This window comes from Chionomys nivalis, chromosome 22 (genome assembly GCF_950005125.1).
Source record: "Chionomys nivalis chromosome 22, mChiNiv1.1, whole genome shotgun sequence".
Taxonomy (NCBI): domain Eukaryota; kingdom Metazoa; phylum Chordata; class Mammalia; order Rodentia; family Cricetidae; genus Chionomys; species Chionomys nivalis.
In genome coordinates this window covers 47,731,602-47,747,031 of record NC_080107.1, presented here as the reverse complement: position 1 = coordinate 47,747,031, position 15,430 = coordinate 47,731,602, and the positions used below count along the sequence as shown (strand labels likewise).

The following is a 15,430-nucleotide window of genomic DNA, read 5'->3' as shown; positions in this document are numbered from 1 at the left end:
AGTTGAAAGTCTTTTTTAATGTGTATGGGTGTTTTGCCTGCATTATCACGCGTGTGTGGTACCCACAAAAGCAAGAAGGCACCAGATCTCCTGGGACTGTAGTTAGCATTCATGAGCCACCATGTGGCTACTGGGAATTGAACTCGTGTCCTCTAAACCATCTCTCCAGAACCCTAACTTCAAGGAGCCTTCCTAACCCAAACTCTGGGCTTCTTGCTTATTTATGGCTTCTCTGGACAGGCCCTGAGCTCAGAGGAGAGTGAGGAGTGGGCTCCTACTTCCTGCACTGGCTTGGACTGACTGCCTCCCCGCTAATGCCTGAGGTCCTGGAGTCAGGGAGTGATCGATAGATTGTCTGCCGTAATGATGGTTGGCTGTGGTGCTAAAGTTGGCTGAAGTTTTTCACCATTGACATGAGGAAAGTGCCTCCTTTTAGCCAGGACAGAAGAAGGCCATTCAAGTTTATTGTATGAAAGAGAAGGCGCGGCTTCTGTACATATATTTACAGGTTGGACTTATTTACAGCAAGATGGAGAGCCGGAGGAAGGTAGAGGGACGGGGATCCTCGCATGGCTCACAAACAGGGCACCTTGGCGGAGATGGGAAGCAGCCGAAGCCGGTGGGAGGAACAGAGGTCCCTGTCCTTCTGGAAGGGAGACTCTGTGTGTGTTTGATGGAATCCCGAGTCCATTCAGAACCCTGGAAGTGCAAGGGGGATCCTGGAGCTGAACCCAGAACATTCTTGGGCCGATCACAGTGTTCCTGTGGTGTCTGGGGAAAGTCCTGAACCCCTCTGCCCCCAATGCTGCCCGCAGCTGCAGAGAGGCAAGTTCTCCGGGGTCACAGCTCGCTAGAGCGGATCGCAGGTTCCAGCTTGTGGGACAAGGCAGTGAGGACTTTTTCAAACTTCTCATAGCGCCGGGCCTGGCTGCTGCCGGCGCCCTGGCTGCCCCAGAGGAGACGCATCTGGAACTCCGTGCTGAACACTTCCAGCAGCTCTGGCCGGGCCTGGAACCCTGTGGGGGAGGGGGGAGAGGAGAGGACACGTCAGGGGTCTGGAGGAGGGGAGACACGGCAGGGGCTCTGCTCATAGGAATCTTTCCCTAGCCCTGCAGGGACCCAACAAAACACAGCGGAGAATATGGCTTGCGGTTGGCACCTTGTCTTCCTTCAACTATTTGCAACCTGGGATTTGGTAAAGACTAGGTGGTGATTTGTGTTCGTGTGTGTGCAGGTGGCACTGGGGGTGGGACCTGGAGCTTTGTGCGTTCGTTCGAGACACTCGAAAGATGTCAGTGCCTCTCAACCCACCTCACATCGGCAGTTGATGCTCTGGCTGACAACCGCTTGTGGAACCAATGAGTGACAAGATTGACGGGATAAGGGAGCCGGGAGGCAAGACTGAGGAGCGGGAAATGTCAGTGCATAGCTGGAGACGGAAGCAGCGTGGACAGAGGGAGATGAGGAAAGCCAGTAGAGGGCAGGATCCTAGAGACATGGCCACTACTCACCCTGCAGCTTGACCTCGGCGTTGGTGTGATAGAGACCCCCGTGCTGTGCCACAGTGCGGGCGGCCTCCAAGTGGGCTAGCACAACCTCCACGCCGTGTTCTGTGCTGCCCCAGGGTTCAGGGCCCTCGGCGGGGGCCGAGTCACATTCCAGAAGAGTAATGAAGGGCAGCACGTGTGGGAAGGTGGTGTTGCTCAGGGGCGGGCTTTCTGTAGAGGGGGTGACGGGCAGTTAGACCTGAAGACCCTGTCGCCCACTACAGTCCCAGAGAGCACCGGTCACCTGGGACAGTCCCCTCTTTCCCTGGTGAGCCCACCCTGGACGTGGACAGGGCAGACATGGCCACCCCACAGGGAAAAGGAAATCAGTCACACTCACACCCTCGCCACCCCAGGAGAGACTCTGGTAAGCCAGAGAAGGCAGAGTCAGAAGGAAGGTACCTTTGCCCTCATTGAGACTTTTGAGGAAAGGCTTCAGCTTCTTCTCATACAGAATGGCACCCTCCGTGTGCCGCTGCCGCAGGGTCACCCACGTCTGTTCCAGCCGCGAGATCTGGGGAGACCGGGCTATGAGACACAGGCTAGGAAAAGACCCTCCAGGAGCAGCTGGTCACACGCCACCCCACTGACTGGACACCCAGATGTGGGACAATAATTATTTTCCTGGCTGTCACTCATGAAATGGGAAGGTTGCTTTTCATACGTCATCCATGAAACCTTGGCAACACATTCACAACCCTAAATCTCAGCTTTGGACTGAGTGACATCCCCAGCTGCTGCTGTGCCTCTGTAAGATAGGACAACACGGAGTCTCTCTCACGAGGCAGTAAAGGGCTGTGTGGTGCCTTGCCTACAGAAAGCTCCTCAAACCATAGACGCTGTGTGTCCTGGGTGTTTGGGAGCAGAGTGTTATGTACTGAATTTCTGGTCCCCCACCTCCACTTCCCAGTGCCGGGGTTATAAGCATGCACCACCATGCCTGGTTTATGTGGTGCAGGCAATCGAACTGTGCCCAACACGCACTCTAATAACCGAGTCGGAACCTGCTCCCACCGTATGTTCTGTTTTCTAAGGATTTTCTTATCTTATGTGTACGTGTGTGTGCCTTAGTGTATTTTTGTGCCCCATGGGCACGCAAGACTAGAAGGCGGAGTGGGAGGTGTAGGCTGTTGTGACTTGGAGACTGGGAATGGACAGACCCTGCATCCTCTAGCAAGAACAGGACGCTCTCTTCGGTTGAGCCATCTCTCCAGCCCGCCTACCAACACACTGTCTGTATATTCTTTTTTTTTTTTAAAGATTTATTTATTTATTACATATACAGTATCCTCAGTGCTTTTGCCTGCAGACCAGATCTCATTACAGATGGTTGTGAGCCACCATGTGGTTGCTGGGAGTTGAACTCAGGACCTTTGGAAGAGCAGGTGGTGCTCTTAACCACTGAGCCATCTCTCCAGTCCTGTCTGTATATTCTTTAACCTCAGTGTTTCTCATTCATCTTACAGGTAGGGCAACAGAGGCCCAGAAAAGGGATCAGATGGTAAAACGTGGGAGGACTCTCCTGGGTCTTTCACAGAGGAACCCAGAGACTCAGGAAGCTCTTCTATCCTCTATCCTCCCCCACCCCACTCCCACAAGGGACGCGCCCCGGGCCACGCCCCGCGGACCCCGCAGTACCTGGGCCATCTCCAGGGCGCCCATGACCGCAGCGAAGCTGAACATGTTGCCCATCGTCCCCCGCAGCTCGGCGGCCAGCTGGATGGTCTTATGCAGCAGCGCTGCCCGCTCCTCTGCGGAGCCCGTACAGCCCAGGATGTCCACCGCCAGCATGATGGACATGGTATGGAATCTGTGGGAGAGGTCGGGTCAGAGGGGAAGTGACACACGGCGGGGCCAGGCGTAGGTCTTAAAGGGCCGAAAGCAGAGTTAAGGACTAAGGGGCGCAGTCAGAGTGACAGGCAAAGGCGAAGGGAGCCCAACTGGACAATACAAGTCAGGGGCGGGATCGGGATGCCAGGAGGAGGGGCTTGTAATTGATCGGCGAAATCCGGAGGGCGGAGTTTTAGAATGAACACAGTGGACAGCAACGGTGGGCGGGACCAAGGTTGATGGACGTGGGGATGCGAGAAAGGAAGCCGGTTCGATCAGCTGCTGTCTTTGGGAAATCAGCCTGGCTTTGAGCCGAATACCAAAGGGTTGCGATTGGCTAATGGAATGGGCGGAGGGGACAGAACCCTGGGACAGCGGTAAGGTAGCCCTTGGCTGGTGCACACCTTACCTTTCCAGCAGGTCTAGTCTTAGCTGCCGGCCGTGGGGGAGGGTGAGCAGCTCCATGCCCCAGCGGACTCCCATTAGGGTCTGCATCTCCTTGGTAACGCCCAGTATCCTAGCAACCTGCAAAGACGCCCAAAGGGCTGATTAATTTCCTGTCAGAGTTGGTCCAAGCCATCTGGGAGTCAGAGCGTCAACTAAGAGGGTCGCCTGACTACGAGGCCACTGAGAACACGGAGCAAGTGATTACCCCTTTCTGATTGAGCCTCAGTTTCCCCATCTGTAAAATGGGGGGACGGGACGGGCAGTGGTGGCGCACACCTTTAATCCCAGCACTCGGGAGGCAGAGGCAGGCGGATCTCTGTGAGTTCGAGGCCAGCCTGGTCTAGAAGAGCTAGTTCCAGGACAGGAACCAAAAAAGCTACGGAGAAACCCTGTCTCGAAAAATTAAAAGAAAAAAAAATGGGGGGACGGGAAAATGTCCAGAGGTATGTGGCATGTTAAATACTCACTTAAGATTAAGAGCCAGGATGCCAATATCCTAGACTGCCAACCCAAGGCCCAAGTTCACACATTCGGGCCTGCAACCCAGTTTCCCCCTCTTCTCAACTAGCAACAACCCTTCCGTGTCTTTTCTCACTTCCTGGTTTCTCAGACCAGCATATATCTCAAACTACAGAGAGAGAACTGAGGTACAGGAAGAACTAGGGTTCATACCAGGATCGCACTGTGGGATCTTAACAGTGGTGAGAGAATGTTTTTTTGCTTGCTGTCCAATAGGGGGCGTGGGGGCGGGGGCCAGGTTCCTCTTCTCCCTAAATCAGGCACCAACTTTCTTTAGGCTGGAACCAGGACATTCTCTAAGTTCCCTCAAAACGTCAGCCCTCATTCCAAACCAACTTCTAGAGGCTGTAGGAACATCTTGGTTTTGGCTTTATTTTTTTTTGGTTTTTCGAGACAGGGTTTCTCTGTGGCTTTGGAGCCTGTCCTGGAACTAGCTCTGTAGACCAGGCTGGTCTCGAACTCACAGAGATCCGCCTGCCTCTGCCTCCCAAGTGCTGGGATTAAAGGCGTGTGCCACCACCGCCCGGCTTGGTTTTGGCTTTTTAAAAGGAGAAAATGGGCAGGGCCGATGGCACACCTTTGATCCCAGAACTCTGAGGCAGAGTCGGGCAGATCTCTGAGTTCGAGGCCAGCCACAGCTACATAGTGAGTTCCTAACAAAACAAAGTAAAAGAAGAGAAAGGAGGTCCTCATGCCAGACGACAGATAAGCCCAGAGTCCCAGCACCTAGAAAGACACCCGTGAAGCCGGCCATGGCTTCACTGTCCTTGGGAGTCAGCCCCTCACCATCTGACTCCTGACCGCAAAAACAGAAAATGAAGGTGCGTTCCTAACACCTACCAGGCAGTCAACCTTGGTGACGTGCCGGGCCAGCGTCCGGGCATCCACCCCGGACAGCAGCTCCTTGACCTTGCGCAGAAGGCTCGCCTCCAGAGGCCGGTTCTCCTTGGGGATCAGCTGTGACTGGAAGGTAGCCAGGTTGAAAGACGAGGTGGCTTCCACTACAGGGACTGTGAAGGTCTTGCCCCACTCCCCGTCAGGGACCCCATTTTCCGACAGTTCCTTTTGCCTCTCCCCAGAGCTCCGAGTCTTCGGAGGGGCCTCTCCCGCGGCCCACTCTCGGCCGCCACGGACAGGAGGCTGGAGCTGGCAGTAATGGGCAGAGTCCGGGTCACTGTAACTGTTGAGGGACGGGGACGGTGGGGCTTTACAGAGGGTGTGAGACGGGCTTCCGTGGGGACCCTTTTCTGACTCCCCAGGAGGCTTTGGAGCACTTCCATGAGATAGCTGAGGTTCACTGGAACGGCGGGCTACTGGTGAGGCAGGCTGTGCTGTGGTAGACGGGGTGTTGGGGGCAGCATGGACACGGGTCACTGCAGAGAGGAGAAAGGAGACTGGTTATCTCGGCTGCCCTTTAAAAAGGGGTCCCCTTTCTCCACTTCCCCATCTTGTGTATGGAGGTGGTGTCCCCACCTCCCAGTATGTGGAGGGCGACACTCCGTGATGCTCAGCAGTCCCTGAACCAACGCTGCTTGCATGCCCCTGTCCCGAAGAGGCTGCAACATCAGAAAGCCACAGGTGGTCCAGAGAAGCAAAGCCTGCTGGAGTCTATCATCCAACGAGATAGCAATAATGATTTACGGGGTGTGGGGTATGTGCTGGTAAAGAGCTGGAGACTCACCGTCAACAGTAAAACCATCAACAAAAAGAGGTGAATGCTACCTGGCAGTGGTGGCGCAGGCCTTTAATCCCAGCAATTGGGAGGCAGAGGCAGGTGGATCTCAATGAGTTTGAGGCCAGCCTGGTCTGCAAAGTGAGTTCCAGGACAGCCAGGACTGCTATGCAGAGAAACCCTGTCTTGCCAGGCATGGTGGTACACAACACCAGCCAGAGCCACATGAGTTCCAAACCATCTTGAGGTACTTAGAGAGATCCTGTCTCAAAAAAGGGGGAAGGGCTAGATGGCTCAGTGAGTGAAGACATCACCAAGTCTAACATCCTAAGTTAGATCCCTGGAACCCACATGGTAGAGAGCAACAACATTCTGTTATTACTGACCTCCCCACATGTGCTGTGGACCATTTGTGCCCCCCCATACCACACATGCAAATGAGTTAGTAAATGTAAATAAATTATAAAACAAAACAGTAAATCAGGTGTGGTGGCTCATGCCGGCAATCCTAGCCCTCACGAGGCAGAGACAAGCAAGGTGTGGCGGTGTAACCCTTTAATCCCAGCACTCAGGAGGCAGAAGCAGGCAGTTCTGTGCGTTTGAGGCCAGCCTGGTCTACATAGTGAGTTCCAGGTCAGCCAGGGCTACACAGTGAGTCTCTGTCTAAAAAAATGAAAGTAGCTGGGCAGTGATGGCACACGCCTTTAATCCTAACATGTGGAAGGCAGAGGCAGTTAAATCTCTGCGAGTTCGAGGCCAGCCTGGTCTACAGAGTGAGTTCCAGAATAGCCATGGCTGTTACACAGAAAAACCCTGTCTCAAAAAACCCAAAATAAATAAATAAATAGAAGTAAAAATAAATAAATGTTTTCTCATGGAGGCGCTGTTTTGAAAGCAAGTGTGGCTGGGCAGTGGTGTACTCCCAGCACTTGGGAGGCAGAGGCAGGTAAATCTCTGTGAGTTTGAGGCCACAGTGAGTTTCAGGACAGGTCCTAAAGCTACAAAGAAATTCTGACTCAAAATACAAAACACACAGACAAACAAACAAAAAAAGAAAGCAAGTGTGTGCACTGACAAAGCTGGTGGCCTTGAGTTCAAGGGGAGCCGTGGGGCACACGGTGACATTCTAGAGGCAGAGAATGCTTCCTCCAGGCCAAGGCTCCCGGAGACAGTGCCTGTCACAATGCTTTGACCACTTTGGGGATAAGACATTTTGTTTAACCATTTGAGGTTTGTTTTGCTTATATTTTCAGAAATAAACTGCGGGCATGTGTTGACTTTTCTTTGAATTTATAAGCACAGAGTACCGTGATCTCGATTATGTTATAAACCTTAAACTACTCTAAAATGTAAAATGTTTGCTGGGTGATTAGATTTCAGTTTGTTAGACACTTTTTAATCCCAGCACTTGGGAGGCAGAGGCAGGTGGATCTCTGTGAGTTCAAGGACAGCCTGGTCTACAGAGTTCCAGGACAGCCGAGGCTACACAGAGAAACCGTCTCAAAGGAACAACAAACAGCAAAGCATACAGGCCTGGGTTAGCCTGGTCTAAACTAACACTAGGGCCTAGGGACGCACTTCTGGGTCCTTACTAGGCAGCCACAGTGGGAGCTTTGCCTGTGGAGGCCAAGCACTGCGGCATGTGTATGCCACAGCCTCGAGCCCTGGCCCATGCCGCACCTCCAGCGGCTTCCTTCATCCTGGGGCTCATGCTGAGAACTGATTTCATGCCCACTGCCTGGCACCTGTGGGAACTCTGTGAACTATTGATGCAGGAATAAGCCACAGACATTGCTCACCCCCTCTGCTAGCTTACCAGTGCTATAGGCAGGGGAGCTGGGGCTCTCGGAGATAGGAGACAGGGGTGAGTGAAGTTCTGGGATCTGGTCCATGCTGAGGGCACAGTTCCTGATGGCGTCCCGAGGATGGGGCAGTGAGGTGCTGTAAATAGGGATTCCATGAGCCCCGAGGTCAGAAATCAGGGGACCCTGCTCCCCACCCCCTTAACTTCAGACGCAGAAAAAGTGATTGTCACGTTCAATTTCTCAATGGACAAATGGGAAAGCTGGAGACGCAAAAGCTCAGGTGGAGCAGATGACTCCCAGCCCTGGCCCCAGTGGGCTTTGACCTCAGCGGACCCACAGCAGGTCCTGACTCCCAGACACAGTCCCCAGCGGGCCTGACGCCCACAGACTCCGACTTTCAGTGGCACAGCTCTATCTGCTTCCACTGGCTTACTTCCCAGTCACCTCCCTCCCTCAATTACCCTGCTTTCCCTATCCATCCCTACCCAAAATTCTCTTCTCCTAGGCTTAGAGACACAGTTTGGGGACACCTGGCTAAGCTGAGGCTCCTTGGGCTCCTCTATGTCTCTCCTGGAATGACAGGAAGAGACATGCAGGCCAGAGCCCAACTTATCCCCATGGTCCCTGTAAATTAGACCATAGACCCATCCTCTCCATAGATAGCCTCTCACCGGTGCCCTCAGCCTCCCACTCCCCTGCACAGAGCCCCACATAGCTCAGGGAAACTGGGCCTCCCTTCCATACCTGTTTTCTCATTACTGACACCCCATTTAACAAACCAGGAGAGTGGGGACCTGGCTGACCTGTTGGGGCAGCCATTGCTGCGGGTGACCTTGTCAGTGGTGAGCCCGTCGGTCATGGTAACGCTTCGTCTCTTCATGTGGCTGCCCTTGGAGCCCGAGGGGCTGACGGGGCTGGCAGCCTTGCTGCTGGCCTGGCTCAGGCCATAGCTGGCCTCGAGGTAGCGCAGTGGGAAGGTGCGGTTGACAGGGCAGTAGATAATAGCGCCACTCTGTTCGGACACAGCCTTACGGCTGCCCACATGGTAACGCACAAGGGCTGGCACATGGTCGAAGCTCTCCTGCTCAAAGAGGTACTGGATGTGGGTGTAGCTCTCACCCGCCTTCACCACCACCTTGTTAATCTTGAAGTGCAAGGCCTGGTTGTGCCAGCGGCACGTGAGCACATAGTCCCCCAGGCTGGTGAGTGAGTCCCGGATGAGGAAGTCGCCGTTGCGCTGCACCAGGGTCTCAGAGACCTACAGAAGGTACGGAGACACTAAGTTTACCAGAACACCAGAGCCGGGGTCGGGGGACATGGGGACTTTGAAATGGGGACACCAAGACAGCATCCAGAGCACAGTTTCGTAGACATCGGACAGCTGAAGCTTAGAACCCAGGTTCTAAGGTGGCACCTCAGCTGAGGCCCTGGGTCAGATGCACAGAGGCCCAGGAAAGGCAGGAGGTGGCCCTTGGAATGTGCACAGGGCACAATGACTGCAAGTGTTGGAATCACTGTGATTACAGACCTAGGTCTCAGACCCAGTCCCTTCCGGGGTTCTTGTGAGGCAAATGAGTTCCAGACACCGTCCTCCACCCACCCTGGACCCCAGGGCATCTCTGGGTACGTCTGCTCCCTCTAGATACCCTCTCTGCCTAGAATACAGCTGACAAATCCGTTCATCTCCCACAGCTCCACTCAGGGCCCTTCCTGCTGTATTTCTGCCCAGCGCTTCACTTGTACACTGTGAAGACCTGGTGCTCTGCGCACATCAGGGCCACCAGCCACCAAGGAAGCTGCCACCGTATGTATCCATCTCCACAAACTTGATCCCTTGTGCTGGGGCACTGGGCCAGGTGACCCATCAGTCCAGGTCTGTGATTTACAAAGTCTCCTACGCCCAGATACTCCATGTGGCCAAAACTGAGACCTAAAAATAAATGTTCTCAGCACTCGGGATGCAGAGGCAGACGGTTCTGAGTGCGAGGCCAACCTGGTCTACAGAGTGAGTCCCAGGACAGCCAGAGCTACACAGAGAAACCCTGTCTCAAAAAGCCAAAGATTGTTCTCTAACCAAGCTCACATGGGGCTGATCTATAAACCAGAAATTACAAAGCATAGTAAGAACAACATTCGTCGGGCTCACACTCAGCGAGCCGAACGTCCTACCTGACCCGCATTAGCTCGCCTCACCTTGACCATAGTCCCTGCGTTTGAGACAGGGTCTCACTAGAGAGTCCACAATTGCTTTCGGAGGAGACAATCTCTCCATCGTAGGGAGGACAGGCCCAGAGAGGTGATGACACTCTCTCAAAGTCACACAGTAAATGGTAATATAAACTTCATCCTCACCAATGGACAGGTCAGAGACTCTGGGGTGACTGGAGCCGGGCCAAGGTTGGCCAAGGTGTGGGTGGAAGGGTCCAGGGCTGAGATCCCTGCCTGGGGCCCCGCTCACCTCCCGAGGGATGCGTCCGTGGTACCAGGCATGGCTGCGGAGGTCTGTGCTGTTGAGCTTCAGTTCCTCTTCCAACTCCTTGTGCAGCTTCTCCGGCGAGGAGTCAAGAATGTACTTCTCCTTGGAGAACTGCATGGGAAAGTGAGATTGGTGTCAGTTCCTCGGCCCTTCCTTTTTCCTCTCAACCCATTCTTCCCCAGCTCATCTTTAATCCCAGGATTGTTGAGGACACTAAAACGCTTGCCGCGGCTCCTCACCGTGGGTCCCTATCCCAGATAGAGTAAAATCTCAATTTATTCTACCAGAAGTACCTATGCAAGGGGTGGATACGGTGAAGCCTAAGTCAGGCCCTGTTCCCCAAGCTGAGACACGAGCTTAGCCAAGCAAGGCAGCTGCCATCAGCACCACGGTGCTGGACAGCGCCAAAGTGTCCCTGCTCTCTCCTGACCAGAAGATTAAGTCTGTGACTGAGGGACTAGAGACATCCTGAAGGAGACTTCGGTACAAAAACCCTCTAGAGTCTGCAGGGCCATCTTGAAAGGGAGGCTGTCTACAGGTCAGTCTGGGAGACCTGGACCAACTAGCTAAACAGACGAGGCTACATGTGGGAATGTGAACTGCATGACAGAGGGCCAACAGGGGCAGGGGCCCCTCACAGCTGTCTTCACTGCCCATTACAATTCTCCAGGCTCCTCCCCCTTGCAATCTCAAGTGATCCCCAGATTGGAAGCTGCAGCCCTGCAAGGAAGTCTATAGTCACTCACTGAAGTTAATGCCAAGGGCTCTGCCTTCCCAGCTCCCCGTGGTGGGCATTCCTGGTTTTAGAGGTGACCCAACCCCAGGCATCCTATTATCAGAGGACACCCATCGTAGAGGCAAGCCCACCCCATTTGAGCAGTCTTTCCTCAGTGAAATAAGTGGGACTCCAGGATCTGCCTCACCTAACGGCTACTCTTGCCCCTGTGCGGCTTTGTCAGTCTCTAAAGATGGCTGCCCAGGACACATACTCCAGAACTGGTCAGAAGTATATGGGCAGGCCAGGCGGTGGTGGCGCACGCCTTTAATCCCAGCACTCGGGAGGCAGAGGCAGGCGGATCTCTGTGAGTTCGAGACCAGCCTGGTCTACAGAGCTAGTTCCAGGACAGGTTCCAAAGCCACAGAGAAACCCTGTCTCGAAAAACCAAAAAAAAAAAAAAAAAAAAAAAAAAAAAAAAAAGTATATGGGCAGGTACAGCAGGGGAACGGAGTCTCTCCTGGCTGCCCCCAGTGTCTGGCAAGCCAGTCCTCAAGCATTTCCAGACCTAAGTGTACACTCCACACAGACCCCATCCTTGTCTCCACTGTTTCTTAACAGCAAGATTCCAGCTCCAGTAACAGGGAGACTCCCCAGCTGCATTCACTCAACCAGGACCAGGCTTGACTTGGGTGCTATGCTGAGGCTGGAGTCCAAGGTGCCCAGGATAGCCCACTGTCCTAGAGGTGCCCATGCAGAGCCCATTGTCCTAGAGGTGCCCAGGATAGCCCACTGTCCTAGAGGTGCCCATGCAGAGCCCATTGTCCTAGAGGTGCCCAGGATAGCCCACTGTCCTAGAGGTGCCCATGCAGACCCCCACACTTAATTCCAGGGGTCTACATCTTCAGAGCTGCAGAGCCCCCTGCCCGGTCAGAGACGGAAAAAAATGGGATGGAAGGCAGGTGGACAGGGAAGAGCTGGGGCAAAGGTGGGGCCCTGTGGGCAGATTTGGGTCTATGGATGGTGGGCAAGTTGGGCAGAGTATGGTGCTCCCTGGGGAGCTTGGACATCACCCAGAGGCCTAAGAAGAGTGCAGTGTGGTGCCAGCTTCACTCCCATCCATGGCAGAGGAGCCGGAGGCAACAAGGAAAGGGTGTTAGTGGCCAATGGTTGGGTGGAAAGGAAGAAGGCCGAGGGGAAGACAGGATGGACACCAGAGGGAATCCTGGGAGCAGGATGGGTCATTCTTCAAAAGGCAGCTAAAGCAAAATCAAAAAACACATGCCCGTGGGGCTCTGAGCACCTCCCGAGTTCTAGAGACAGAGAACCATCTGGTCGTGCAAGGGGAAAGACAGGGACTGCCCGCAACATGGCAGAAATCAATGCCCTAGCAGGGCAGAGAAGTCTTGGTGAAGCTGAGATTTGGGCCTTTTCAGTCCACGACATTTCTCCAAGAGGTCCCCTTATTCCTTAAGATCATTAGCCTCCTCCCTTTTTCTTAATAACTCATTTTTATTTTGTGTGCACTGGTGCTTTGCCTGCTTGTGTTTCTGTCCCTAATCTTGGAATTATAGACAGGTGTGAGCTGCCAGGTGGATGCTGGGACTCGAACCCGGGTCCTCTGGAAGAGCAGCCAGCGCTCTTCACCACTGAGCCATCTCTCCAGCCCTAGCCTCCTCCCTTCCATTCTGAAGTGCCCACACCAGTGCAAGCCTTCCCCCCACGCACCCCTTCAAACCACATAGGATTCTGGGAAAGAAAGGTGAGAAGCACATGAAATGGATCCTGTACCCAGCCATACACACACACACACACACACACACACACCACTCTCTGCTCCTAACAGCACACACTGGAACTCCCCTCCCAATTTTGGAATAAATTAGGGACAGACTGAGTCCCAAAGAACGTAGACATGACACTGTGTGACCTTGGACCAGTCACTTCCCCGGCTGGGCTTGTGTAGCTTCATCTGTAAAGGGGTTCTGGAGAATGGTACCTCATTTCCAGCCCTAATCAAAGGTTAGAGTTGGGGGTGAAGATCCCAACCTTCCACACACCTAGGGGCAGGAAGCCCTAGAACCCCTGTGACCTCCTCCTCACCCTGGGCCTCAGGGTCCTCAGCTCCCAAGAGTTGGGGGGGGGGGTAGGTGCGAATGCAGCATCCCTGCGCTCGGAGCAATGCGATTGGCCAGAGATGATCTCACCGCCTCCCGGCCTGCGCACGCCTGATTGGCCCGTGCGGGGATGCTGCGCTCCGCCGCCGGCGGGGCCGTCATTCAGGCGGGCTCGGAGCAAGTGTGTGTATGAGGTTGGGGGAGCTCAGAGGTGAGGTGCCCCGCGTCTCTCAGGAAGCCCGAGAGGCAGCAGTGGGGAGAACCTCTGTCAGGGTCTTAACCTCTTCCCACCAGCCAATGCCCAGCACTATTCCCCCAGCTCCCTTAGGTATCCCAACCCCTGACACAACCACCCCAGAGGATGCTCCGCAGAGAGGCGGGGTCCGGGTCCTCCCCTCCACCCCCTTCCGTTTAACCCTAGCACCGCCGCTGCGCGCTCCTGCACTGCTGGGCCAACTGGCCTGGGAGACCTGCACCCCCAGCACCCTGAACCCACCCAGATGGCTGGAGGGTAGCGACACTGTAGTCTCCGCCGCGTGCCCTGTAGGATACTCCCCTTAACTCAGCTTCTAGATCCCAGCCCTGCGTCCCTGGTACAATGGGGACCCAGGTGGCTCAGGGTCAGCAGCAGGGAACCCATAGCAGACTGGAGGAAGCCCACCTCCCAGCCGAGTCCCAGTTCCAACTCGCTCCCACGTCTCTTGCAGTCCAGAGTCTCAGGAATGACCCCCTGGACCCGCACCTCGCGGAGCGCCCTGGGTACCCCGAGGTGAGCTTGGAGCGACCCCGCCCCCTCCCTTTGACCCTGGCCCGGCCCGCACAACCCTGCGGGGATGCTCTCGGACTGCGGTACCCATCACAGCCGGCCGGGCGCAGTGACCGGGTCCCCGCGCCGCCCCCTCACCTGCACCTGCACCAGTGAGCCACGGTAGAAACAGCAGGCAGCAGCGGACAGCGCACTCCACAGGCTGCAGCGCTCCGTCATGGTGCAACCGGGAGACCCAGGTACCCCGAGCGTGTCAGGGGTGCGGGAAGGGGCGCGGGGACCGACCGGGCTGGGCACCGGCTGCGCGTGCCTCTCAGCGGCGCGATTACCTCATCGCCTGGTCGGAGGAGGAGCGGGGAGGCGGGGCGGGGAGACCCCACCCTCCAGCCAGCTGGGGAGGGAGGGGAGCGAGGAGAGGGAGAGGAGGGGACCATTGTTCCTCCCTCCTCCACCACCCCATTCCTCTATGTGGGTTCTCCAGGACCTGCAAAGAGGGATGACACCCAGGGCAGCGGTGTGGAGTGGGGACCCCGAGGCGGGCAATAAGGCTCCCGCTTTTCGTTACTCTCGCGCCCCTCCTGGTCTCTCAGACCCGGAGCCAACAGGGACCCTGAATTCAATTCAATCTAAAGCTACAAAAATCCTCATGTTTAACCCAATCCTTTGTGGCTTCTGGTTTCTCATCTCTGATTGAGAACAGCTGATTCTGGCAGTGCCACAGTCCGGAGGCTGTTGGAGCGCCAAGCGCAGCCCACCTGCCTCTCTTAACTCCCCAGGCTCCCCACCCTGGGGTCCTTCTCTTTTAGCCCGGACTGGCTTGTGTGGAGACGTCTGGAATACAAGGCGAAGACGTGTAGAACTTTGTGAGTGTCACCAAGCTCAATCAAAAAACTTGCCTGGTAAAGATAGCTATCCATAAAGACGCCCTATTAAGTGGATATCACAAAACCTGAGTTTGAGGTAAGAGCTCGCCTAGAGTGCATGCCTGCCAAGGGTTAGGCACTGAGTCCCATGCCAGCACAGAAGGAATCACACAAAGTCTGGACTTGCAGGCTTGGATGTGGTTTAGCTGGTAGAGTGCTCGCTTGCCCAGCATGCAATCCCCAGCACTACGTAAAACTGGAGGTGGTGGCACACTTCTGTAATCTCAGCACTCAGGAGGTGGAGTGTCACAAGTTCAAGGTCATCTCTGGCTACACGGTAAACTCAAGGCCAGTCTGGGCTAAGTGGAGACCTGTTCTGATACCTAACAACAAGAACAAGATAGGGCATCCAAACTCTTCCTTCCCACAGGCTGTGTGACCTCAAGCAGGTGAGTCCACCTCTCTGGACCCTAGATGATTATTTTCTATAGATATACCTGAAGCTCTGAGCATGGAGTGTGAAACCTTATGGGCTTGGTATTTTGAAATCCTGAGAGTCCAGGGTCCCTGTCATTTTCTGGGGACTTTGGAGTTCTGGGCACTCTTCATTGCTGAATCGTTCAGGGCAGGAACAAAGTTTGGAAACAACTAATTCCAACCCTCACCAGTAGAG

At 54.8% G+C, this 15,430-nt stretch overlaps 1 protein-coding gene across 3 annotated transcripts in view; it reads right to left on the bottom strand.

Annotated features, from left to right (window-relative positions):
• Positions 1 to 441: 441 nt before the first annotated feature.
• The window catches only part of Sh2d3c (SH2 domain containing 3C), a 35,177-nt gene continuing 20,188 nt past the window's right edge, over positions 442 to 15,430 (bottom strand). For 2 of the 3 annotated variants that reach the window (XM_057755413.1, XM_057755414.1), the window contains 9 exons: positions 10,279 to 10,407; positions 8,624 to 9,078; positions 7,832 to 7,956; positions 5,184 to 5,716; positions 3,787 to 3,902; positions 3,186 to 3,357; positions 1,950 to 2,061; positions 1,512 to 1,718; positions 442 to 1,016 (listed from right to left, as the gene is read on the bottom strand). In XM_057755413.1, the coding sequence (XP_057611396.1) occupies positions 841 to 1,016; positions 1,512 to 1,718; positions 1,950 to 2,061; positions 3,186 to 3,357; positions 3,787 to 3,902; positions 5,184 to 5,716; positions 7,832 to 7,956; positions 8,624 to 9,078; positions 10,279 to 10,407 (2,025 nt within the window). In that variant the 3' untranslated portion in view covers positions 442 to 840. Of the gene's footprint in view, positions 1,017 to 1,511; positions 1,719 to 1,949; positions 2,062 to 3,185; positions 3,358 to 3,786; positions 3,903 to 5,183; positions 5,717 to 7,831; positions 7,957 to 8,623; positions 9,079 to 10,278; positions 10,408 to 14,032; positions 14,307 to 15,430 lie in introns of those variants that run through there. The other variant, XM_057755415.1, reaches the window with a different exon arrangement.